The sequence below is a fragment of the Coregonus clupeaformis genome, chromosome 15 (assembly GCF_020615455.1).
Source record: "Coregonus clupeaformis isolate EN_2021a chromosome 15, ASM2061545v1, whole genome shotgun sequence".
Classification (NCBI taxonomy): domain Eukaryota; kingdom Metazoa; phylum Chordata; class Actinopteri; order Salmoniformes; family Salmonidae; genus Coregonus; species Coregonus clupeaformis.
The window spans coordinates 47,860,932-47,886,564 of record NC_059206.1 but is presented as its reverse complement, the minus strand read 5'-3'; the positions used below and the strand labels follow the sequence as shown (position 1 = coordinate 47,886,564).

General features: G+C 45.4%; 1 protein-coding gene across 1 annotated transcript; it reads left to right on the top strand.

Moving 5' to 3' along the window:
* The first annotated feature begins 19,815 nt into the window (after positions 1-19,815).
* LOC121583404 (beta-1,3-galactosyl-O-glycosyl-glycoprotein beta-1,6-N-acetylglucosaminyltransferase 4) lies at positions 19,816-24,886 on the top strand. Its single transcript, XM_041899582.1, has 3 exons — positions 19,816-20,063; positions 22,568-22,636; positions 23,208-24,886. Exon 3 carries the CDS (start codon positions 23,209-23,211, stop codon positions 24,541-24,543), a length of 1,335 nt encoding a protein of 444 aa, XP_041755516.1. The 5' UTR covers positions 19,816-20,063; positions 22,568-22,636; position 23,208; the 3' UTR covers positions 24,544-24,886.
* The last annotated feature ends 747 nt before the right edge of the window (positions 24,887-25,633 follow it).

Genomic DNA, 25,633 nt, shown 5'->3' with positions numbered 1-25,633 from the left:
TGAGCCTAACTGGAGGAAACGTAAGGGGTGGTCTAGCCCAGGGGGAGTGGCAACGAAACAAGGATGCTGAAGAAGAGGAAAGGAGGGAGAGACTTGAGAGACAGAGAGATGAAGAACGACTGGAAAAGTTGAAGATGATAAAAGAGGAAGTACGGCACCAGGAAGCACAATTGCACAAGTTAAAGATGGAGCTCGAAGCGAACAAAAACAGAAGTGAAAGTGAACGCTCACCAGTAAGGGGATACTGTATTGACCTCAGAGACGGGGAAGAGAGTGAGGAGGAAAGAGTGAAACAACAAAAACTCATATGTGGAGTTTTTGATGGAGACATATGGGACAACAATGATGGACCCGCGTACCACACCCGAGCCAGGGCCCAGACCAGAGAAGGACACAAAGGGGGGCAGTACCCGTTGAGGGAGACCCCAGGGGGGCCTCAGTTTACAAGCCATGGGCCCACAGAGACATACAGACCCTGGTGGACAGTCTCCCCCAACCTGAAGAATCTGGACACAGATGGGTGAAGGCTTTTGAGAGTCTCACCGCAGCGGATGAACTCACCATAGGTGATATGGTTACTGTAATGAACAGGTGTATGGGTGACCAGGAATGCAAAGAGATAATGACCTCTGGGGGACTGAGAGGACAAGTGGTGTCGGCTACAAGATTTGACCCCCACCGCAGTGACGTATGGGACGCCATAAGGAGGAAGTATCCTACCCAGGCCAGACCCGAACTGATGAGAACTCTGACATTGAATGACGATGAAACCATACCAGCATACATGAAGAGGGCTAAGTGCCTCTGGAGGCAAGCGTGGAATGAAGAACCAGGAAAAGACACCATGAAGCACCTCTTCCTGACAAACTGCCTGGGGGGACTCCCGGATCAGGCTCAGGTTGAATGTGAAAAAGTTGTGGCAATCACCGCAAAATCGATCCCGGAATTTACCGAGATAGCACAACACCATGTGGAACGATGGAGAGAGGGTAAGCGAAAGGAAGAGGATGAACTCAAACAACTTCAGAAGAAGGTTCTGAAGAAGCAACTGACAGAGGACAAGCTAGGAAAACAAATGGTGGTAACCAGTACCCCAACATCTAATCCTACCACTCCTGCACCCGGAAATGATACTGCTGCTGCAGTTACTGCTGTAGTACAGGCAATGACGGGAATGATGGCACCTTCTGGTCCTCCTGGATATGGTGCACCTGCATACCGACAACCCTATGTGCAACCACAACAACAGGGGTACACCCCTAGATACGCTGACCAAGGGTGTTTTAACTGTGGGGTGTATGGCCACCTGGCAAAATACTGTAAGCTCCCAAGACAGGGACAGCAAAGAGGGAGGGGATACATGGGACAGTCAAGAGGACAAGCACCGAGATACCAACGAGGGCGGGGAAGCTGGCAAGGAGGAGGAATGCCAGTCCAGCAACACCAACCGCAACCACAACAACAGGACCAAAGACATGACACATCAGTGCCTAATGCTGCCCTCCTGCCCAGCATGTCATGGCTGGGTGACGAACACAATTACCAATGAAGCTGCCCAGAAACCCATAAGGACCTTACCACCAACATCTACACCTTCCCACCAGGTTCGGAGCCGGTGGTGACATGTTTGATTGGAGGAAGAAAACATAATATGCTGATTGATACAGGATGCACATGGTCTTCTGTACAAGCAACATATCAACTCACTACCAAAACACAAGCTTTCTCTGGGGTTTCTGGGGCTATTATGAGAAAGCCATACACAGTTCCATTGGAGGTTGTATGGGATGACCTACAGGTTACCCATCAGTTTCTATACAACCCCGAATGCTCGGTGGGACTCATGGGGAGGGACCTGCTTTCCAAACTGGGATGTAGTATCTATTGTAACCAGGAGGGCCTGCACGCATCCATCACGCCCATTGATGAACTCATGCCAGTAATCATGGAAAAATTCTCCGACCCCCCTCGCATGCTATATGTGGGAACACACCTAAACGAGGAAGATGAGGAGGAAGCATATGTTTACTGGCTGAAGCTCATGGATACTGACCTTGATGCTCCCCGAGTATGCAGAGAGTTCCAACCATGGAAGGCCTGGATACAGACCTTAAATGCATACTATCCACCTGAGGACCCTCCGCACATGACAATGAACTATACAAGGGACTTGGATGAAGCATATGATGAAGCCTGGGAGGAGGAAATGGACGATAGGCGCCTGATTGTGACCAGCAATCATATGTACATACTCAAAGAAGGGGTGGCTACCAGCTGCATGGTCATGGATGGAGACGTGGTGGTCACAGACAAATGGTTTGCTCTTCCTAGTGATTCTGTGCCGCAAGTTACCCTTCTCATGGGATTTGGATACGAGGCAAGATCTCTGGGACCTGCAGTAAAGGCAGCAAGTTGCCTACGGTAGAACAAAACCTCTTGTTACAAAGTGGAAAGCGCATTCCTTGATGGAAATCAAGTATGGAGAATTAAACTCAATGTGGATGATGTGTCGAAACCAGAGGTTGTGAGGAGATCACGTTAGCATGGTAGGGAGATGACTGATCATCCGGATACTCCTAACATTTTCAATCAACTACCAGAGGAACTGTGGACAACAAGTGCTGAAGATGTGGGGCTGGTTGATGTAGAACCAGTGGTTGTCTCCATTCGAAAGGAAAGTGAACTCACTGTCCCAGTTCGCAAATCTCAATACCCTCTCAGTGAAGAGAAGACGAAGGGAATTGAGCCTACGATATCAGGACTCCAAAAAGGACAGGTTATATATCCAACCTCTTCTGCGTGGAATACACCCATCCTTCCAGTGAAGAAAGGTGACACTGGGAAATGGAGGATGTTGCAGGACTTCAGACCAATCAACGAAGTAACTGTACCAGATATTCGATCTGTACCAGACCCATATCTGGCCTTACAGAACATTTCGCCCACCCAAGATTGGTTTACAGTTGTGGATCTCGCCAATGCATTTTTCTGCATCCCATTACATCCAGAGTCTCAGCCACTTTTTGCATTTACCTACAGAGGGCAGCAATTTACGTATTCTCGTCTTCCACAAGGCTACCGTGATTCCCCGGGAATCTTCAACGCTATCCTGAAGAGCCACTTGGAAGAACTAACATTTCCCGAGGGGGTGACGCTACTCCAATACGTTGATGATCTTCTGTTGGCAGCACCCACTGCCGAGTCTTGTTTGCAGGCCACCAAGTCCCTTCTCCTGTTGGTAGCCAAAAAGGGATACAAGTTAAAGAAAGAGAAAGTGCAGTGCTGTCGGAGAAGTGTCCAGTTCCTGGGAAGAGTGCTGTCCGGGAAGGGACAAGCTGTGTCTGTGGCCCAGAGGACCTCCATTTTGGAACATCCCAAACCCACTACTGTGCAACACCTCTTGTCTTTTCTTGGTCTTACTGGTTACAGTAGAACACACGTGCCAGAATATTGTCTCAAGGTGGAGCCACTGCGGGCCATCTTGAGGGAAGCAGGAAACAGAAACCTCACAGCAGTCCTGAAGTGGACACCGGAAGCGGAAGCTGCTTTTATCCAACACAAGCAGACGCTAGCCCAGGCTGAAGCACTTTCCTTACCTGATTACACCACGCCATTCTGTTTGGATATTTCTGAGCAGGATGGGTATGTGCATTCCATCCTTTATCAGAAACAAAAGGGGGAGAGGAGAGTGTTGCACTATTACAGCGCGAAATTGGACAACATTGAGACAGGACAAACTGACTGTGCCAGACATATGGCTGCAATCGCTAAAGCTGTAGGAAAGACAGCTCACATTGTGATGAGGCACCCACTGGAAATCAACACAGATCATGGGGTGACCGCCTTTATAGGCTCAAAACTATTCACCCTCTCCAGCAAAAGAAAATCCAGCATAACAAAGGCCATTACAGCACGACACATTACATATGCAACAACAGCCACCAACATGATGGACGGTATGGGCCTTGGAGAACCACATGTCTGTGAGGATAGAGCAGCCAAACAAATCAAAGTCCGAATGGACCTGCAAAACTCACCCTTGGAAGGGAACAAGATCACCCTGTTTACGGATGGATGCTGCTACAGGTCAAAAGACCCAAAGGAAGGAAACATTGCTGCCTACGCTGTAGTGAAACAGGACACAGAAGGAGGACATGAGGTATTGGAAGCGGAAAAGTTGGGTCCCAATGAAGCCTCAGCACAACTAGCAGAACTTAGGGCACTGAGGAGAGCACTCCAACTGAGCAAGGGAAAGGAGGTGGACATCTACACGGACTCTGCCTATGCACATGGGATTGCACACCTTAACCAGCTCGAATGAGCCCATCAAACATAAGGTTGAGGTACAGATGCTTATTGGAGCAATCCAGTGGCCGAAATGGGTGTCAATAATGAAGTGTAAAGGACACAGCAAAGAGAGCACGAAGGTACGTGAGGGAAATGATCGAGCTGACCAAGCAGCTAAGGAGGCAGGAGGATATACTGCTCAACAGATGATACAGAGAGCAACTCAAGGCCAAGAGGATATAACAGAAGACACAGTAAGACAGCTACAAGAAGCAGCAGATGTTTACGAACAGAACGTGTGGAGCAGGCAGGGAGCAAGGAGGGACCACCAAGGAATCTGGAGGTCTCATACAGGAAAAACAGAAGAACACGAGAAGGCACATGGAGGATGGAAAAGCGTATCAAAGGCGGTTGAAAGAGCATGGTGGCATCCACACAGGTTGGACATGGCAAGAGAGACATCAGAAAGCTGTGAAGTATGCAAACAGTATAACAACAAAGTGTCACTCGGAGCAGTGATAGGCAGCTTCCCAATACCTGACGCGCCATTTCAAGACATTTGCATAGATTTCACGGACATGGGACAGGACAACAGAGTGGAAGGAAAAAGATACCTGTTGGTAATGGTTGACAGATTCACCAGATGGGTGGAAGCCATCCCCACAGCAAGGGAAGACGCAAAGGCTGTGATTAAATGGCTGAGGAGGGACCTCATCCCAAGGTTCGGGGTCCCGCGAATGGTCCGTTCCGACAACGGTACCCATTTCAAGAATGAACACCTGAGGAAGGTAGAGCAGGCCCTAGGAATCACCCACAAGTTCGGGTCAGTGTACCACCCCCAATCGCAGGGACTTGTAGAAAGAGCTAACCAAATGCTGAAACGAAAAATGGCCAAAATCATGGCCGGAACTAAGCTGAAATGGGTAGATGCGCTGCCCCTAGCTCTAATGTCAATGAGAAACTCACCTGGGTCTGACACCCATTTAACGCCCCATGAACTCATGACAGGGCGTAGAATGCCAGGACCACCAGCAGACAATCTTAGCATGCCTAGACTAGACATTGCAAAAATCAGATACATAGACTACATGCAGGCATTAACCTCTCTTGTTGAAAGACTGTCCAAACAGGTGGTGGAGGTTCGCACTCCTGCTGTCGAGACCACAGACGAGAACAGAGACGTCCTGGTGGGAGATTGGGTGAGAGTAAAGGTGCATTCCAGGAAGTGGACGGAACCAAGGTGGGAAGGACCGTTCCAGGTGAAGGAGGTATCAAGTCACTCACTGAGGGTGAATACAAGTAAAAAGGACGTGTGGTATCATAGAACATACTGTGCAAAAGACACGGTCCCAGGGAGGACTCTAGACCAGGTACAGCAGGACATAGCCACAGGGGGAGAATGAGAGTGCTGTGGGTAGTATGGGGACTTACATTGTGGGGGGTCATAGCTCAAGGAGCAGGGACCATAGTCATTACGCTGGAAGAAGGGGAGTCTCAAGTGGTAACCCTAGAACCGTGTAAAATATGGTCCTGGAGAAATAGAGCAAGTGGAATTGGTGAGATTATCTGTCCTTGGGACCCAAAGGGGGGATGTAATGTGTTAGTGCCCTATGCAAAATAATGTGGTACATACCTATGTGAAGGGAAATGGTGTCCATATTGGGATTACATGGTCACTAATGTAGGAACCTTTTGGGAGTGGCGGAGAAGCTACCCATATGCATTAAGTGATGTGTCTAAAGCAGCCAGGTTTTCAATGATACGGGGTGTGCAGGGATCAGCAAGCAGCATGTGTAAAGGCGATGAAATCCTACTAACCATACAGGATATTAAGCTTACAGATGCGGGTGTTTACACTCTGGGAGCGGAGCACACTGGACCGGACACAATGGGTATGTTTACCATTGCAGTCACACCCAAACCTCCAACTGGGCAGGGACAGACCCAGTCAAACCACACTACCACTCCAGGACCAGCTCAGCCCCAACCCACGAAGGTACCAAACCCCGTTCAGGTGACTAATGTTAGGGATTTTACGGACAGTGACCAATTGGGTACAGAAACTGGGTATGAAGAGAGGGAAAATATGTGGTTAGCCTACATGAGGTATACGGCTAGAACACTGGGCAGGCAAAAGTGTGTTATCTGTGGGCATGCTAGACCCGGACTGGCAACCCACCCATTTGCTTTAGGAGAAGGGGAGGGATGGCAGTGCATACTGGAAGAGTTCTATCACTCGCTACCAAACACCACCCTGTGTAAAGCTCTAAGTTTGATTTTTCCTGAGGTTCCACCACAGAAGGCACCAGGAGGAGTTAAGGCTTATGGGGGTAATTACAGCTGTATCACTGGGACAGGTAAGGGTGTTAACTATGGTAGATTGCCGTCTGGGGACTGTGCTGTAAATGTAACCATGAACAGCACTTGGCCTGTAAAAGGTTGGAATCAGACGAAGGGGGTTGCTGATGTGTGGTGGATTTGTGGCCCGGATAGAAGACTGATCCCGATTCTAAAGGGGGACTGGCAGGGTACATGTGCTTTAGCTAGTTTAATTGTTCCACTGACCATTATTTATGTTTCCTCAGACCAACTTTTGGGAATCGCCCAATTAACTCCGGAGAATGAGGGTGTAAGGCAGAGGAGGAAGTGTAGTGCCCCATGGTCAGCGGGGGAGGAAATCCATCCTAATTTGTTGGGGGTGCCTGTGGGGGTAACATCAGAGTTCCAGGCTCTTAACAGGAACGATGGGTTATGGCACCTGGTGCCGATCATAGGTCCAGCAATAGATGCTGCTAAACAGCGATCCTGGATAAACTATATCTATTATAATCAACAGAGATTTGTTAACACACGTACTGCCCTGACTGGAATGTCTGAGCAACTAGAGGCCACCTCTAGGGTGGCTAGGCAGAATAGGCTGGCACTAGATATGATGCTTGCTAACCAGGGAGGTGTATGTAAAATGTTTGGGGAACAATGCTGTACGTTTATCCCTAACAATACTAGCCCTGACGGGAGCATCACTAAAGCCCTTGTTGGCCTGGATAAGTTATCTGCAGAGATGAAGAGCATGGGTGGAGTGGAGAGTGGTGGGCTATTCTCCTGGTTGAACGACTGGTTTGGTAAGTACTCAACTATGGTGGTTACTGGATTTCTGACCCTAATCGTTGTGTTCTTGATCCTGATGTGTTGTGCCGCTTGTATCATCCCCTGGCTCAGAAAGTCGGTCACAGATGTCGTGCATGCTGCTGGTATGATGCCTTTGCTGAAGGCTCAAGAAGGAGATGCAGATATTGAGTCTGGTTTTCGGAGGAAACTGGGGTTGACAGAAGATGACCCTTGGTTTGCTATTGGTGAGGTGGTAGAGTGACACCCTAGTGGGTGTCTACGGGGGGTTTAAAGTTCCTGGGTGGCTGGTAGCCAACCTAGTACAAGTTAGGTGTAGATGGAAGGACTGAAGGCCTTTTTATTATCATTATTGCCTATTAATAAAAGTGTGATTATTTTTGTTTGTATTGTATTTTAATGAGTGACACCCTAGAGGGTGTCAAAAGGGGGAATCCTAAATTTCCCTGAAATTTCTTATTCTGGGTTTTCTTATTTTGTGTTCACAACCAGTGGGTGTGAAAGGGGGGATTGTGGGAAATGATTCTCTTATATTTTAGATGTGCTGTTAGCTTAATAAGAAAGCATTAATGATTAAACATAAAAGGTTTGTACTGTACTCAGTGGCGGCTCCTGAAATAATTCTCAGGGGGGGCAATTTTTCTGATGATTTAGGTGACCTACACACATTTTAAAAAAGATATGTCCAGCAACAACATGAAGACAGGGGCAGCATATAAGTCAATGCCAGAAACATTTATTGACTGATCTCAAAAGTGTTGGCTTACAAAAGCAAAATAAGTTATCACAGTAAAAATAATCAAGGGTGTTCTTTCACATTCCTCAACACTGCATAAACAATATGCATTTCCATAAACAAATGAAATATCAGCTGAAAATACAGCATCTTGGTATTTGTTCAGATTGCAGGATCAACAAGAGCTTTTACCACATTTTTTTGCCTCATGGTTGAATTGGAAATATGTGCACCTGAGCATAATTCACAACAAGCAAGCAGGAGCTTTTGATAGAGGCTACTGAAAACATTGATGCAAGTTATTGGTAATAAGAAATTTTTATAGACTTCCATATTCTGCCCTCTTGTATAGATTTGTGAAAATGAACAGTGATAGACATTTTGCCTGAAAACAGAATTTGAAAATAATTTATAGAAAAGGTAAACACAGCTATCTGTATGGCTTTGTAAAAATGAACAACCATATTCTGGCCAATTGTATAGATTTGTAAATATGAACAACCATATTCTGGCCAATTGTATAGATTTGTAAAAATGAACATGAACAGATTTTTTTTTATTTTTAACTTTTTTAAAATTTTTAAACAACATCAACTGTGAACTGATTTGGGCGTGTGTGTGTTAAAGAGACAGACAGGGAGGGACAAAGAGAGAGAGAGGCTACATTACTTGTACTGAAACTGTTCTCTTCTCTCTTTCAATGCAGCAAAGCGGTCAATGACTTTCTCATTGAAATCAGGCATGCTGAGGACTAGTTCCCTCTCCATGGAAAGCATGGCCAGTGCATTCAGACGTTCCTGGCCCATTGAATTTCGCAGGAATGTCTTAACTCGTGTCAAAGTTGAGAAACATCTCTCAGCTTCAGCTGTTGTCATGGGAGTAGTTAGGAGGATGTTCAACAGAGTCACAGTCTCAGAGAACGTCTCCTGGAGGTTGTAGCTCATGAGAACCTGGTACAGTGCCAGTGCACCACAGTTTGACTTTCTGCGTCGTCGGCAAAAGACCGTTCAGTCTCTCCAAAAGCACACTGGCGATTGAGACTGAGGTTGATTCCGAGATGGGAAGGAACTCAAAAAAGCGCTCCTGCACTTTGTGGTTGCTATCTATGTACCTCAGCACAAGCACCAGCTGTGTCTGTGTAGAAACGTCCGTGGTCTCGTCAGCTTGGATAGCTACGAAGTTCGCCGACTTCACCTCCTCCACAATATGTTCCCTCATGACCGCTAGCATACACTCCAGTAGCTCGTTTTGAATGGTCTTTGATGTGAACTTCTTTCAAAGAGACAATCGAGTTGCACTGAACGATAGCCATCTTGATAGTAGTACGTGAATTGATTGACGCTGCTACCCGCTCTTTTCTTAGTTACGTTCATGGTTATGTTACGTATGACGAAAGCGCGTAAGTGCAAGCCCTCAGAAACCCATAGAGATTGTATTGAAAGCTCTGATATTTGAAAAAAAAAGATTTTACATGACAGTCTATGATAGACTTCTGGGGCGATTTTCAACCTGACTGAAATCGCCCCAAAAGGGGCGGGGCCATTTGAAGCACGACTTTAGCCTGATTGGACATTTAGTGGCAGATCAGACGTCTAGATTAGAACACTGATAACTACTGTTGCCGTGATATAATTGATTAGAAAAAAAATCCCTTCCTTTTCCCGTTTGGCAGTGCGTCGCCCATATCGCCCTAATGAACACACCGCCCCTGACTGTACTGATATAAATTGTTTAACCTAACAAGCTGTGATTAATGTGAGGAGCTGTTAGGGAGTAGGGTGAGATAAGGCTTGTGACTCACACTGCCTCTTTGTTGAACTGTCCAAGGACATAGGTACAAAGAGTACAGTTAGAGTGGGAAAGTACAGGAAAACTGTGTCTATGGGTGCTGACTCTCTGGACAAGCTGCAGATAACAACTTATGCCTGGCAACAGTGAAGCGCCAAGGGTCTGGGACCAGCCTGTGCGCCAACGATAGGCTGAGTAAGTCTAAACCATGCTCAGTCTCTACTCTGATAGGCCAGCAGGAAGCGGGAACTATCTCTGTCAGAGTATTTAAAGAAGAACTTATAACAATGGACCAGTTCTCTGTCTGCCCTGCGTGGTATTTCAGTGAGCCCGTATACGAACTCTCATACTTACCATTTAAGCATTTGTATTAATAAATACTAGACTAACTTGGATACTGTGTAATGACCTCTTTTGTTCCCAATACCAGATTTGAATTGACGCAACTTATCACGCCCCAACAGACCAATGGAAGATGCCATTTCCATCGATAATCACACTGCCCTAACACATCTGGACAAGAGGAACACCTATGTGAGAATGCTGTTCATTGACTACAGTTCAGCATTCAACACTATTGTTCCCTACAAGTTTGTCACCATGCACAGAACTGGATCCTGGAATTCCTGACGGGCAGACCACAGGCTGTGAGGAATGGCAACAACACCTCCTCCACGCGGACTCTTAACACAGGGGCCCCCCAGGGGTGTGTCCTCAGCCCTCTGCTGTACTCTCTGTTTACCCACGACTGCGAGGCATGACACAAGTTCCATCATGAAGTTTGCTGACGACATCTTGGTTGTAAGCCTGATAACAAACAACGAAGAGTCAGCCTATAGGGAGGAGGTAAGTGAACTGGCATTGTTGTGCCAGGACAACAACTTCTCCCTCAACGTCAGCAAAACAAAGGAGTTGATTGTTGACTTCAGGAAGGAGAGGAGGGAACACGCCCGATCGACATCAGCGCAACTGCAGTAGAAAGAGTCAGCAGTTTTATGTTCCTCAGCGTCCACATCACTGAGGACTTGACATGGACCAACAACACCACCACTCTTGTCAAGAGGGCGGAACAGCCTCTACTTCCTAAGGCGGCTGAAGAAATTTGTCCACGACCGCAAGGCCCTCCAGCGGCTGATGAAGACGGCCCAGTACATCACTGAGGCCGTGTTCCCAGCCATACAGGACATCTACTTTAAACGGTGCCAGAGAAAGTCCTGCAGCATCATCGAGGACCCCACACATCCCAGCCACGAGCTGTTCACTCCCTTACCATTTACATTTTAGTCATTTAGCAGACGCTCTTATCCAGAGCGACTTACAGTTAGTGCATACATTACTTTTTATTATATATTTTTTTTTGGGGGGGGTTTCATACCCCCTGTGGGAATCAAACCCACAACCCTGGTGTTACAAACGCCATGCTCTATGAACTGAGCTACATCCCCTGCCGGCCATTCCCTCCCCTACCCTAGACGACGCTGGACCAATTGTGCGCCGCCCCATGGGTCTCCCAGTCGCGGCCGGCTACAACAGAGCCTGGATTCGAACCAGGATCTCTAGTGGCACAGCTAGCACTGCGATGCAATGCCTTAGACCACTGCACCACTCGGGAGACGGTATTGGAGCATGAGGTCTGATACCAACAGGCTCAGAGACAGTTTCTATCTACAAGTCATCAGACTGCTGAACACTTGAACTGGACTGACCACCTGCTCTGATTCTCCGCACCTTAGCACACATGCTTTGGTACTCAAAGGTATAGTAAAATGTGTACACACACACACATTCAAAAACCTACAGTATTTTCCCTAAACCCTAACCCTAAGCCTAACCCTTAACCTTAACCTTATCCCCAAACCCTAAACATAACCCTAACCGTAAACCTAATTGTAAGGCTAAACCTAACCCCTAAGCCTAAAATAGCCTTTTTCGTTGTAGGGTCAGGCTAAATGTCACCACTTGTTCACATTGTCCTTGTTTTACTATCCTTGTGAGGACTTTTGGTCCCCACAAGGATAGTAAAACCACACACACAAACACACATGCTACACACACATCATAATTGCTGCTACCAGACTCTTATTTACTATTGCTAATAATTCAGAATTGAAACACTTGCCTACCAATCCCCCCTTTCTCTGATACATGTGTAAAACTTGAAACTTGAAACTAACATGATCCTATGTACGGTGTTGTAATTTGGATGTAATATCCTAGGCATGTTAGTGCAGTATATTGAGATGTGTGATTTATAACAGTCAGAATGACACCCTCATTCAAATTATTATGGCATAATGATTATGGCTCTAGATTACAGGAAAACGCTGTTTCAGATGTTTGAAAAATGAAAAATGATCTTCCAACCACCATCCTCACGTATTTTGTGCCCCCTCTAAAATAATGGGTGCATGACGCCCCTGACTGGTGATGATGGGGCGGCAGGTAGCTTAGTGGTTAAGAGCATTGTGCCAGTAACCGAAAGATCACTGGTTCTAATCCCAGAGCCGACTAGGTGAAAAATCTGCCGATGTGCCCTTGAGCAAGGCACTTAACCCTAATTGCTCCTGTAAGTCGCTCTGGATAAGAGCGTCTGCTAAATGACAAAAAATAAAAAATAAATAAAATGATGCTGCTTGCTCGGGGGGCATGTGACTTTGCTTGCAGTCTGTGGGAGAGCTCTCTCTCTAGTTTGAACCATATAGTTATTTCATCTAACTAACATAGTTTAGTGTGTTTCAGATGACTCCAGCCATGGGGCTCTCTCTCATGATGATGATGATGTTGTTTAAACAATTACAAACCTTCCATGAGAGACGACAGTGTTGCGGATGTTCCCCCAAAGCAGGTGGCAGTTAAACAGACATCTGGTAGGAATTAGCTCTCCAGGATAAAGGCCTTGGTTGAGTACAGTAATGTATCTGTCTCCCTTCATAATGTAACTGTAACAGGATGAAGATTGCCCTGTTAGATAACTACAGTAACTGGCTCCCTATACTGTAGTTAATTGATTGATTAATGCCACTGATTGGTTAGAGATTCCATTCACTCTCACTGGGTGTCCCAGGTCTAAATCAGTCCCTGATTAGACGGGGAGAATGAAAACCAGCAGGGCTACAGAACCCTCGATACAGACGTTGAGGCCTGGACTTGAGAGAGGCCTATGTCTTTGACGTGTTTTGAAAACAATAGGCCAAATAGAGAGAGCGAGGTGAATAGAGAGGCCAGGGTAGGGATATCACTCGAACTTTCTAGAATCACTTGTTTGGAGACCAGTGTTTCGAGACCATTGTGCGGTGCCAGCCGGATCAATGGAGGAACGCGTACAACAACAAGCGGCCATGATCCAGGCTCTCGGCACCGCCATGGAACGTGTGGTTAACACAATGGAGCGATGGAAGAGAGGAGGTCTTCCTATACCTCCTCCGATGACACCACCACCTACATCGATACCCATCGTTTCACCTCCGGGGTCCAGTGGGATTCGGCTCTCGCTCCCGAGGGCTTATGACGGCACAGCTGCCGGGTGTCAGGGTTTTCTGCTCCAGGTATAACTCTACCTGGCAACCATCCACGCGGCCCCCTCGGGATACGAGAGCGTGTCCGCCCTCATCTCCTGTCTGTCCGGTAAAGCACTGGAGTGGGCCAACGCCAAGTGGGGGGGGGATAGACGCCGCAACTGTCAGCTATGCGGAGTTCACCCGCCGCTTTAGGGTGTCGGGAATTGGCCTGCAGGGACACCAACCTAAGCCTGGACCAACTGGTGGACATGTCTATTCGACTAGATAACCTGTTGGCTACCTGCGGACGTCCGGATCCGGGGCCGTCCATTCCATCCCCCAGCACCTCCGACCCTACCCCTTATGGAGCTCGGAGGTGCTGCTATGAGGGAGACCAGTAGAGGGGCCGTCCCCTGCACCAACTGTGGCCGCAGAGGACACACTGCTGGTCGGTGCTGGGGAGGGCCTCCTAGGAGTCGAGGCAGTAGGCAGCGCACTGATGAGCCGTTTCAGGTGAGTAGGCACCCAACTCACCCAGAGCTCCCTGTTGCGCATATGTGTATGAATGTTGTGTTTCCCGAGCTGGTCCACTCCAGGAGTCCTCGGTCCGTTCCATCTTGAATTCGAGGTGTCGCGTGGGCGACCTGCAGTATCTCGTGGAGTGGGAGGGGTACGGTCCGGAGGAACGGTGCTGGGTCCCTAGGAGGGACGTCCTAGATCCCTCCATGTTGAGGGATTTCCACCAGAGTCATCCGACCCGCCCTGCTCCGCGTCCTCCTGGCCATTCCCGAGGCCGGGGTCGGTGCACGGCTGGAGCCGCGTGTCAAGGGGGGGGTACTGTCACGGATTCAGCCGAGGCTGCCCCTCCTCCTTGCTTGGGCAGGCTTCGGCGTTCATCGTCACCGGAGTACTAGCTGCTACCGATCTATGTTTCTATGTTCGACTTGTTCTGTCTTGATTGGTTACACCTGTTTCCCATTATGTAGTATTGTCTTCCCTATTTAACCCTCTGTCTTACACTGTGTGTTGTGTGTGATTGTTATTGTTATCGGCAGTCGTTAGTGTGCGGGTTTTCCTCCCTGTGTGGAGATTGTGTATTCTCAGATTACTTTCTAGTAAAGTACGTTTTTTGATCAACTCTGTGTCCTGCGTTTGACTTTGCCCACCGCATTTCACTGACACATTTGACAGCAGAATTCCCCTACACATTCATAACCTATAAAACATCTCTGCACTTAGCAAAAGAGTGCCATCTGCACTGCTATTGTAGTTATCAGTTATTCCGACTATTCTCTCATTGATTTAATTTACTTATTTCAGCAATTTTAGGGTTTTCAGTATAGTTGTCTAATGTTGGTGGGGAATATTCTGATTTAATGTTACTTCTGAATCACTATGATAAATATAATAGTTTTTCTTGATTGTATTTTTAAGAGAGCTGATATTTACTTTAAAGTGCAAAGTGTAGGAATACAGGTGAAATCAGTCATTGACACAGACCTGGTGGCATCTCTTGACCATCGTCCTCTTAACCATCATGAAACGTCCTCTTGTAGTCATTGCATGTCCAATGAATAACATCCTTTCAGAACCAAATAAGAACCTTTTGGTAATGTTCCCTAAATGGACATCAAAATACCTTATTATAACAATATACTGTGACCAAACCGGGACCTGTACTGAACATCAATGTCATAGGATGCCACCTTTCCAACAAGTCAGTTTGAATGCTAGCTATCCACTGGACACACACTGGTTGAATCAACATTGTTTCCATGTCATTTCAATTAAATGATGTTGAACCAATGTGGAATAGACGGTGAATTGATGTCTGTGCCCAGTGGGTAGTTAGCAACTAACTTGCAAATCCGGGTTAGCTATCAATATCTTTGTCCGAGTTTGAGTTGGCTAGCTAGCTTGCCAGTTCGAGCTGAAACATTAATGAAAGGAAGCTGGCTACATCCTATGATTAGTTGGCAAGCTGGTATCCAATGCCTGCCCTGTATTGACCCTAAATGCAAATAAGCAACAGTTAGCTGTTGTTAGCAAGGTTTAAAAAAAAACTTTTACCCCTTTTTCTCCCCAATTTCGTGATTTCCAATTGGTAGTTAGTTTTGTCCCATCCCTGCAACTCCCCTACGGACTCGGGAGAGGCGAAGGTCAAGAGCCATGCGTCCTCCGAAACACGAACCTGCCAAGCCGCACTGCTTGCTTAACCCGGAAGCCAGCCGCACCAATGTGTTGGAGGAAACACCGTCCAGCTGGCGACCGAGTCAGCTTGCAGGCGCCCGGCCCGCCACAAGGAGTCGCTAGAGCGCAATGGGACAAGGAAATCCCGGACGGCCAAACCCTCCCCTAACCCGGACGACGCTGGGCCAATTGTGTGCCGCCTCATGGGTTTCCCGGGTACGGCCGGCTGTGACACAGCCTGGGATCAAACCCGGGTCTGTAGTGACGCCTCAAGCACTGCTATGCAGTGCCTTAGACCGCTGCGCCACTCAGGAGGCCCGCACATCTTCATCTGACATGCTATATCACATTTTGCGTTAGCTTAATGTATTTAGCTAGCTACAAAATCATTCCACTTTCATCTGTGATTTCATTGCTAGCCTGGCTTGCTAGCATGCTCAAATAATGTTGTATAACCAAAAGTAGCTACTAGCTAGGTAGTTCCAGCTATCTAATTAGCTAACATACTCACTAACACCAGTCACAGAAGTAAACACATCGGATGTAATACATTCCTGGCCATCTGGCAATATTGTTGAAATGCATTGGAAGTTTGCACCAATTTTAAGGAAGCCCATTTTCACTCCTATTTGCCGAGCCAAATGTGCATGCATTGCACCCGTATGCAGACTTGACAACATTGTCCACATGGCAGTTGGGGGCGGACCACAAAGTGTTGTTTCTGCATCATTGGCAAAAGTAGGCATGTTAGTAATCCATACCCAATCCTCCAGTAAATCGTGATGAACTCACTTACTGGCAAAAGTAGGCATGTTAGTAATCTATACCCAATCCTCCAGTAAATCGTGATGAACTCACTTACAAAACTCAGTTTTGGACGAAACTGACTTTATGACCACAATTATCATATTTACACTTTGTAGTACATTTTGACATTATAATGAATGTTTCTGACTCATATCGATGCCACATAGGCCATTTAAAACCAGAGAAGTTGGTTCTAAGGGGCAGTTGATCTTTAAGTCATACAAGTTTTACTGTGCATGGAGACAGGTTATACTGTGTGTCACGCCCTGACTCAGGGGACGCTTATATGTTGAGTCAGGGTGTGTATATTCCTTGTTGTGCTTGTTCTATGTATTAGGATCTAGTATGTCTAGTTCTATGTTGGCCGGTGTGCAGGGGCGGCCTGTTCAATAGGGCGATATGGGCGACGCACTGCCAAACGGGAAAAGGAAGGGATTTTTTTTCTAATCAATTATATCACGGCAACAGTAGTTATCAGTGTTGTAATCTATACGTCTGATCTGCCACAGTGCCACACTGCCACTAAATGTCGAATCAGGCTAAAGTCGTGCTTCAAATGGCTCCCCCCCCTTTTGGGGCGATTTCAGTCAGGTTGAAAATCGCCCAGAAGTCTGTAATAGACTCCCATGTAAAATCTATTTTTTTCAAATTTCAGAGCCTTCAATACAATCTCAATGGGTGTCTGTGGGCTTGCACTTACGCTTTCGTCATACGTTACGTAACCATGAACGTAACTGAGAAAAGAGTGGATTGTTTGAAAGAAGTTCCTTTTTGTCGGCGAACAAATGGAGATAAATTGGCAACGAAACAATTAGGACCTCCCAGACCAAATTTAATAATTCAACAGGTTTCTACTAAAGGCGGAAAGTCCTACACCCGAGGATTTTCCAAAAATTGGTACGAACGAAAAAAAGACATTGCCACTCACTCAACTGGATGACGAGGGATACAGGCTAGCTGTCCGCCGCCACAACGATGAGGTTAGTGTTGATAATCACAAGTTTACTGGATGTGGATATGGTGTAATAAAGGCAGTTTATTCAGAGGTAAATATATCTGGAATCGCGTTCACGGACCCGTTCGTCAAACTCTTAGGGAGCTATAAATTAAGCCCCATTACTTACCATATCAGATAAGAGAAATTGCTGCAGCTACATATATTTTACATCCTGGCCCTACATAGTTCACTATTTGCATCACTTACCAAAATATTACATGTGGTCATATATGCTTGGAAAGTGGAGATGCCATAGAACGTCAAAAAAGTAAACATTGCTGGAGACACATTGCCGTTTTGGAGAAGACATCGCGTTTGCTAGCGAAGAGATTTGTTGTGGCAAATGAACTTGGGCTGGGAATTGCCAGGAACCTCACGATAAGATATATGCATCAGCATTGCGAGTCTCATGATTCTATACGTATTGCGATTCGATACTGTGATTTTATTGCGCACCATATGTCTGTTGCAGAGGGATCAGAAAGCCATGAGAACGAGTTTTGATCAGTCATGGAAATAAAAGTGCTGAAAACAAATTTGCTCCCAATGTGAAAAGATTGAGAACAAGCTATGAAGGAACAATAATGGTGTTTTGGTGCAGGTACAGCCAACTAGCGCTAAAATATTGCGATATTGTCAATACAGTATATCGTAAAGTATCACTATGTAACTCGATTTCTTTCACCCCAATCCCTCAAATTAACGGTAAATAACTGAATTGTTTGCCCCACATTTAGCTAAGATGATTAGCTAGCCAGCTAAAATGTTTTATTTAGTTAGCAGTCGCATCTACAATAGTTTACTGTCAATAACATGTCTCCAAAAATGACGTGGTGTCTCCAATTGTGTTGACATTTTACAATTGCAATGCGCATCCATGAGTATCCACTTTCTGTAGCTCAGCTGGTAGAGCATGGTGCTTGTAACGCCAAGGTAGTGGGTTCGATCCCCGGGACCACCCATACACAAAAATGTATGCACGCATGACTGTAAGTCGCTTTGGATAAAAGCGTCTGCTAAATGGCATATTATTATTATTATTATTATTATTATTATTATCTGAAGAGAGCCCCGAAACATTGTGTGCAGACATTTTATGCAATAAATGAAGTAGGTTCAATCTAGTAGTTCTGATCTTCTGATTGGTCCTGATGAGTTGGGCGAGGTCCCCTGCAGGCTACTGTCACTGTTGCATTGGCTCTGAGTCGGGTTCTCTGTCTTCAAATGTTCAGCCTAAGAGAGGGGATTTTTGTGTGTGTGTGTGTGTGTGTGTTTAACAGCGATGATGTGTGTGTGTGTGTGTGTGTTTAACAGTGATGATGTGTGTGTGTGTGTGTTTGTGTGTGTGTGTGTCCTCAGAGCAAGAACTCGTGAGTTGGAAGAACTGAGAGGCCTATGGCGTGGGTGTTGTCCTTGGCCACCTGCTGACAAGGCTGACAAGATAGGACCCTTTTGTCCATTGTTATTGGATAGGAACAGAACTTATAACCAGCTCCTGACCTAAATAGATCTTAGCACAACATTTTACTCAACATATCATATTCCATATTCACTATAACAAATATATTTACTACGACATTAGCAAGAACCGCCACATCCTCAGCCGGCTAATCCAGTGTGTGAAGTTTTGCGGAGTGTTTGAGTTAGCTTTGCGAGGCAAAGATGAAACTGAGGGCTCCACCAACCCTGGTAAGCCAACACTTTTGAGATCAGTCAATAAATGCTTCTGGTATTGACTTATATGCTGCCCCTGTCTTCATGTTGTTGCTGGACATATCTTTTTTTAAATGTGTGTAGGTCACCTAAATCATCAGAAAAATTGCCCCTCCTGAGAATTTTTTCAGGAGCCGCCACTGCCGGTGTGTTTCCCAATCAGAGGCAGCTGTCTCTCGTTGTCTCTGATTGGGGACCATACTTAAGCAGCCTATTGGCACTGTCTAGTTGTGGGATCTTGTTCCTGGTACGGTTAGTTGTGTAGTCTACCTTAGGACGTCACGTTTCGTTTCCGTTGTTGTTTTGTTGTGTGTTTGTTAAGTTCAATAAACATGTACGCATATCACGCTGCGCCTTGGTCTGACCCGTCATTCAACGAACGTGACACTGTGCATGGAGTTTCTAATGCATTATGTCATTACTAAATGTGTAATGTGATAGGTATTTTAACGTTACATTTTTTAACACAAAAATATATATATAATAATAAAATATTTAATCAGTAGTCTTCCTCAAAAGGGGACGCAATCTTTGCGAGAGGGAGGGAATCTGACTTCACTGGTCCTCAACTCTTGTGGTACATTAACACCGCTCTCTCTCTCTCTCTCTCTCTCTCTCTCTCTCTCTCTCTCTCTCTCCATTGCTGCAGTGAAAAGGAAACTTCACCCCGCGCGGCTGTCAGAGTCCAAGCGTAAAGAGAGCGATAACGGATAATTTTAACATGATGGGAATTAACCGAAGACAGACGGAGCTCTGCAATTAACAACACAATGGTGGGGTATCAGAGGAGTTTACCATGCAGCGAACAACAATCTGACTGTGGAATAACACTTTCGAGAAATTGATGAAAAGTACAGTGGCAAATACTTTTGATTTGACCTTGGTCAACAGAAATTGAAGATAAAGAATTCCAACAAGTTATGTAAGTTATACCTGTATGCAAAGAGAAAAGTAATAATAAAAAACGTGTAATCTTGTAATTCACAATTAAATGAGTTTATAGTTTTTACCAGAGCTTGAAATGCAGAGCACATGGAGTGATTCATTATTCTTCAGAACAGAACATTCGACGTGAGAAATCTATCCCATTTGAAAATTCGAGTCATTGCTAGGAAGTGTTACTTCTCAATTAAACTCAATTCAATAAACTGTATTTATCCTCAAAGGGATGTAGGCTACTTGCTGTGCAGGCAGACCATATACAGTACAATAACTTTATAGATATACATATAACCAACATATAGGCAGTGGTGAAAAAAGTACTCAATTGTCATACTTGAGTAAAAGTAAAGATACCTTAATAGAAAATGTCTCAAGTAAAAATGAAAGTCACCCAGTAAAATACTACTTGAGTAAAAGTCTAAAAGGATTTGGTTTTAAATATACTTAAGTATTAAAAGTGAAAGTGAAAGTAAAAATCATTTAAAATTCCTTATATTAAACAAGATGGCACAATTTTCTTTAAAAAATAAATAATAATTTACAGAAAGCCAGGGGCACACTCCAACACTCAGACATAATTTACAAATGAAGCATGTGTGTTTAGTGAGTCTGCCAGATCAGAGGCAGTAGGGATGACCAGGGATGTTCTCTTGATAAGCATGTGAATTGGACCCTTTTCATGGCCTGCTAAGCCTTCAAAATGTAATGAGTACTTTTGGGTGTCAGGGAAAATGTATGGGGTAAAAAGTAAATTATTTTCTTTAGGAATGTAGTGAAGTAAAAGTAAAAGTAGTCAAAAATATAAATAGTAAAGTAAAGTACAGATACCCCAAAAAACGTCTTAAGTAGTAGTTTAACATATTTTTACTTAAGTACTTTACACCACTGAATATGGAGTTGGTCCCCCCTTTGCTGCTATAACAGCCTCCACTCTCCCCCCTTTGCTGCTAACACACGCACACTCTAATTTCATGTAATCTGATAGTCAAATTAACTGATAACTAAAATAGCAGTGCAGCAGGCACTATTTTGGTAAGTGCAGACATGTATTATAGGTAATGAATGTGTACTGTAGCAGACTTCTGACTTTGCAGCGCAGCAGAAAGTTCAGCATACCCCAAATCCGGAGGTTGTGAGTTCAAATTCCTGGTGAAGTCATATTGAAAAGTCAGTACTAAGTGATCATGTCAAATGTAATCATATTGTCATTGATTAATATCATACTAGCCCCCTGTGTAGCTCAGTTGGTAGAGCATGGTGCTTGCAATGCCAGGGTTGTGGGTTCGATTCCCACAGGGGGCCAGTATGAGAAAATGTATGCACTCACTAAAACTGTAAATCGCTCTGGATAAGAGCGTCTGCTAAAATGTAATTGAATTTAGACTGTTTTAGATTAACAGCGTATCACTAACCTTAAAACACTCATTTCATTACTACTTATAATGGTTTGGGACATAAGGTGACAAAAACCTCCATGGGACCATGACACAACTTCCCAAGAATGTCCTAAAAACATCCCTGTGGACGTCCCCGGGACAAACCGGGAACTAGACAAAACCTCTAGGGGACAATGACACAACGTCCCAAGAATGTCCTAAAAACATCCCCGTGGACATCCCCGGGACAAACCGGGAACTAGACAAAACCTCCAGGGGACCATGACACACCGACCTGACCACTTTAGGCAACCATTGTGATGTTCCGGGGACGTTCTAATGACTACTTTTTCTTTGCAGGGACGTTCCCTTGGGACCATCATACATCCTAATGACTAGTAAAAATGAAATTCCTGAGAATGTGCGAAAAAGTCCTGACATGGTCCTCAGTGACATCCAGGTAACTTTAGGGAACTAGACAAAAGGTCCCTAAGAGAACGTTCCCTTGGGACCATCATGCGACCGTCCTATTGACCATCATGAAACGTCCCCTTGTGGTCATTGAATGTCCCATGGATAACATCCTTTCAGAACCAAATAGGAACCTTTTCTGAACGATCCCTAAAGAACATCAAAATATATTATAACGTTATACTGCGACCAAACCAGGACCTGTACTGAACGTCCTCTTATGGTCCCGAGTTGAATGTCATGTTTTGTTCCTAGAACGTTCTCAGAATGTCAGTGGAATAACGTCCAGCCGAAACCCTTAAAGGGACCTAATGGGAACATTGTCCTTAAGATGTCCCCTGTTTGCTGGGAAGATCCCTCCCAATGTGTTCTCCAATCTCATAAAACGTTTCAGAAAAAGGCTCAGTGTTGTTACCCTCAAAAGAGGAGGGTGCTGGAGTATTGAAAACAGGGATGCAAATAATTGTTACCCCTATCTCTTTGAGATGTTTTAATTTGTATTACTTGTTAACTAAATCTATTTTTTTGCATACAATATAGCTCAGTATTTGTATTATTGATTTGATACAGTCTTTTTTCTCATCTTTATCAAGTGTGCCAATAATTTCTGACCTTACTGTACATTTTAACTCTCCAGGCTCGGGTTTTAGAACAAGTAATCTTCTCAGGACGTTCCCAGAGACCTCCACATCATTTCCTGAGCAAGGTGATTTTTTTTTTTTACAGGAATATATATTTAGCCCAACATTTAAGGAGTTTAAGCAACAGAGCAAATAACTAGTAGAGCATGGTTATCAAACATATTGTACAAATGTTTATTCAGTTAAATCCTTAATTTTTTTTCTTCAGTTTGCATACCTGGGGCGGCAGGTAGCTTAGTGGTTAAGAGCGTTGTGCCAGTAACCGAAAGGTCGCTGGTTCTAATCCCCGAGCCGACTAGGTGAAAAATCTGTCGATGTGCCCTTGAGCAAGGCACTTAACCCTAATTGCTCCTGTAAGTCGCTCTGGATAAGAGCGTCTGCTAAATGACGTAAATGTGAGTGCATGTGTTACGAACCGGCTCGTAGCCTGTAACAAAGAGGGAGACAACGCAGAGCTAAAGAAATAACCAGAGCCCAGGTATGTCCCATTTCACTGATGACCCTCCCAGCTCTGCCCACCAACATCCTATTAAGGAAAACAAGAGCAGAGAGAAAGAATTCGGCAGAGTGGGAGGGTCGTCACACATGCATGAACTGACCTTTGTTTCTATCTATTGTTCTTTTGCATCACCACAGAATGAAATTAAGATGTGCCTTTTCAAGCAGACTGTGGAAGAAGCATTTCATTTATTCTTTATCGTTGCTGCTGGTGATCTGTGCCTTGCTGCTGCTCTGCCTGAAGGTCACTGTTAAATACAGCATTACCATTGAAACCTATGGGACTACTGCAGGCCACCATGACGTTGAGCTGCTCCACCGCTACAATATTGACTGCAATGCCATCTACGACATGGAACCGGCCGAGTTGGGGAAGTCGCTGGTCATCAGAAAACAGGCGGTGGTGGAGGAGCAGGACAAGAGCTTGGTCAACCTGACCTCTAACTGCCCGCGATACCTCGACTCCCGGGGCTATGGGGCTGTCCAGGTGTCTGAGGAGGAGCAGGCCTTCCCCCTGGCCTACTCACTGGTGGTCCACAAGTCTGCCTCCATGGTGGAGAAGATCCTCAGGGCCATCTACACCCCTAACAACATCTACTGTATCCACTACGACCTGAAGTCATCAGAACTGTTCAGAGAGTCCATGGAGGGTTTGGCTCGCTGTCTGCCCAACGTCTTCATCGCCTCTAAGCTGGAGGCAGTGAAGTATGCCAGCATCAGCCGCCTCAGTGCTGACCTCAACTGCCTGTCTGACCTCATAGGGTCAGAGGTCAAGTGGAGGTATGTCATCAACCTGTGCGGTCAGGACTTTCCCCTGCGCTCCAACATAGAGCTGGTGGCTGACCTGAAGAAGCTCCGGGGGGGTAACATGGTGGAGACAAGTCGCCCCAGCGAATACAAGAAGCAGCGTTTCTCCTTCCACCACGAGCTGCAGAACACATCATTCGAGTACCACCAACTGCCGGTAAAAACCAACAAGGCCAAGGGGCCTCCGCCGCACGGCATCCAGATGTTCATCGGCAGCGCGTACTTCGTGCTCTCGCGGGAGTTCGTCACTTATGTGAACACGTCTGCGCTGGCCAGGGACTTCCTAGTGTGGTCAAAAGACACCTACTCCCCAGACGAACACTTCTGGGCCACGCTGACACGGGTGCCGGGCGTGCCGGGCGAGTTGCCCCGGGCCCAGGCCGACGTCACAGACCTGATGAGTAAGACCAGGCTGGTGAAGTGGAACTACCTGGAGGGACCGCTTTACCCATCATGCACAGGGAAACACGTCCGCAGTGTGTGTATCTATGGGGCGGGGGAGCTGCGCTGGCTCCTGAACTACGGCAGCTGGTTCGCCAATAAGGTGGATCCCAAAGTTGACCCGGTCCTTATCCAGTGTCTTGAGGATAAATTACAGGAGAAACAGAGACTCTTGGTCAAGGCTATGAAGTCACAGCAAAATATTCCCTCCTCTGGAAAAGCTTAAATAAATGGATGATTGGTTATTAATGGGTTTTTCTTTGAGTTGATTATGTCAGAAACTCAATTAAGTGGAATGTTGGATGAGATAGTGGAATGCTGGATGAGATAGACTTGGGTATCTATGTTAGGGTTATACTCTTGTTTTGCAACTTGAGACTTGAAGTGGGGAATGTTTGTGATAGTCTGACCTTTATGTAATATGGATTAGGGTAACCAGGGTATAGCCTCGGCTCCTAGGGTGAAAGCATGTGAAAACCAGGGTATGATGACTATGTACACTGCATTCAGAAAGTATTCACATCCCTTGACATTTTCCAGATTTTGTTGTGTTACAGCCTGAATTTAAAATGGATTACATTGAGATTTTGTGTCACTGGCCTACACACAATACCCCATAATGTCAAAGTGGAATTATATATATTTTTAGATATCTGATTTACATAAGTATTCACACCCCTGAGTCAATACATGTTAGAATCTGTGAGTGTTTCTGGGTAAGTCTCTAAGAGCTTTGCTCACATTGAATGTACAATATTTGCCCATTATTATTTTCAAAATTCTTCAAGCTCTGTCAAATTGGTTGTTGATCATTGCTAGACAACTATTTTCAAGTCTTGCCATAGATTTTCAAGTAGATTTAAGTCAAAACTGTAACTCACCCACTCAGGAACATTCACTGTCTTCTTGGTAAGCAACTCCAGTGTAGATTTGGCCTTTTGTTTTAGGTTATTGTCCTGCTGAAAGGTGAATTCATCTCCCAGTGTCTGGTGGAAAGCAGACTGAGCACGTTTTTCCTCTAGGATTTTGCCTGTGCTTAGCTCCATTCTGTTGATTTTTTTTATCCTGAAAAACTCCCCAGTCCTTAAAGATTACAAGCATACCCATAACATGATGCAGCCACAACAATGCTTGAAAATATGGAGAGTCGTACTCAGTAATGTGTTGTTTTTGGATTTGCCCCAAACATATTTTTTTTTATTAAGGACAAAAAGTTAATTGCTTTGCCACATTTCTTGTAGTATTACTTTAGTGGCTTGTTGTAAACAGGATGCATGTTTTGGAACATGTTTATTCTGTACAGGCTTCCTTAATTT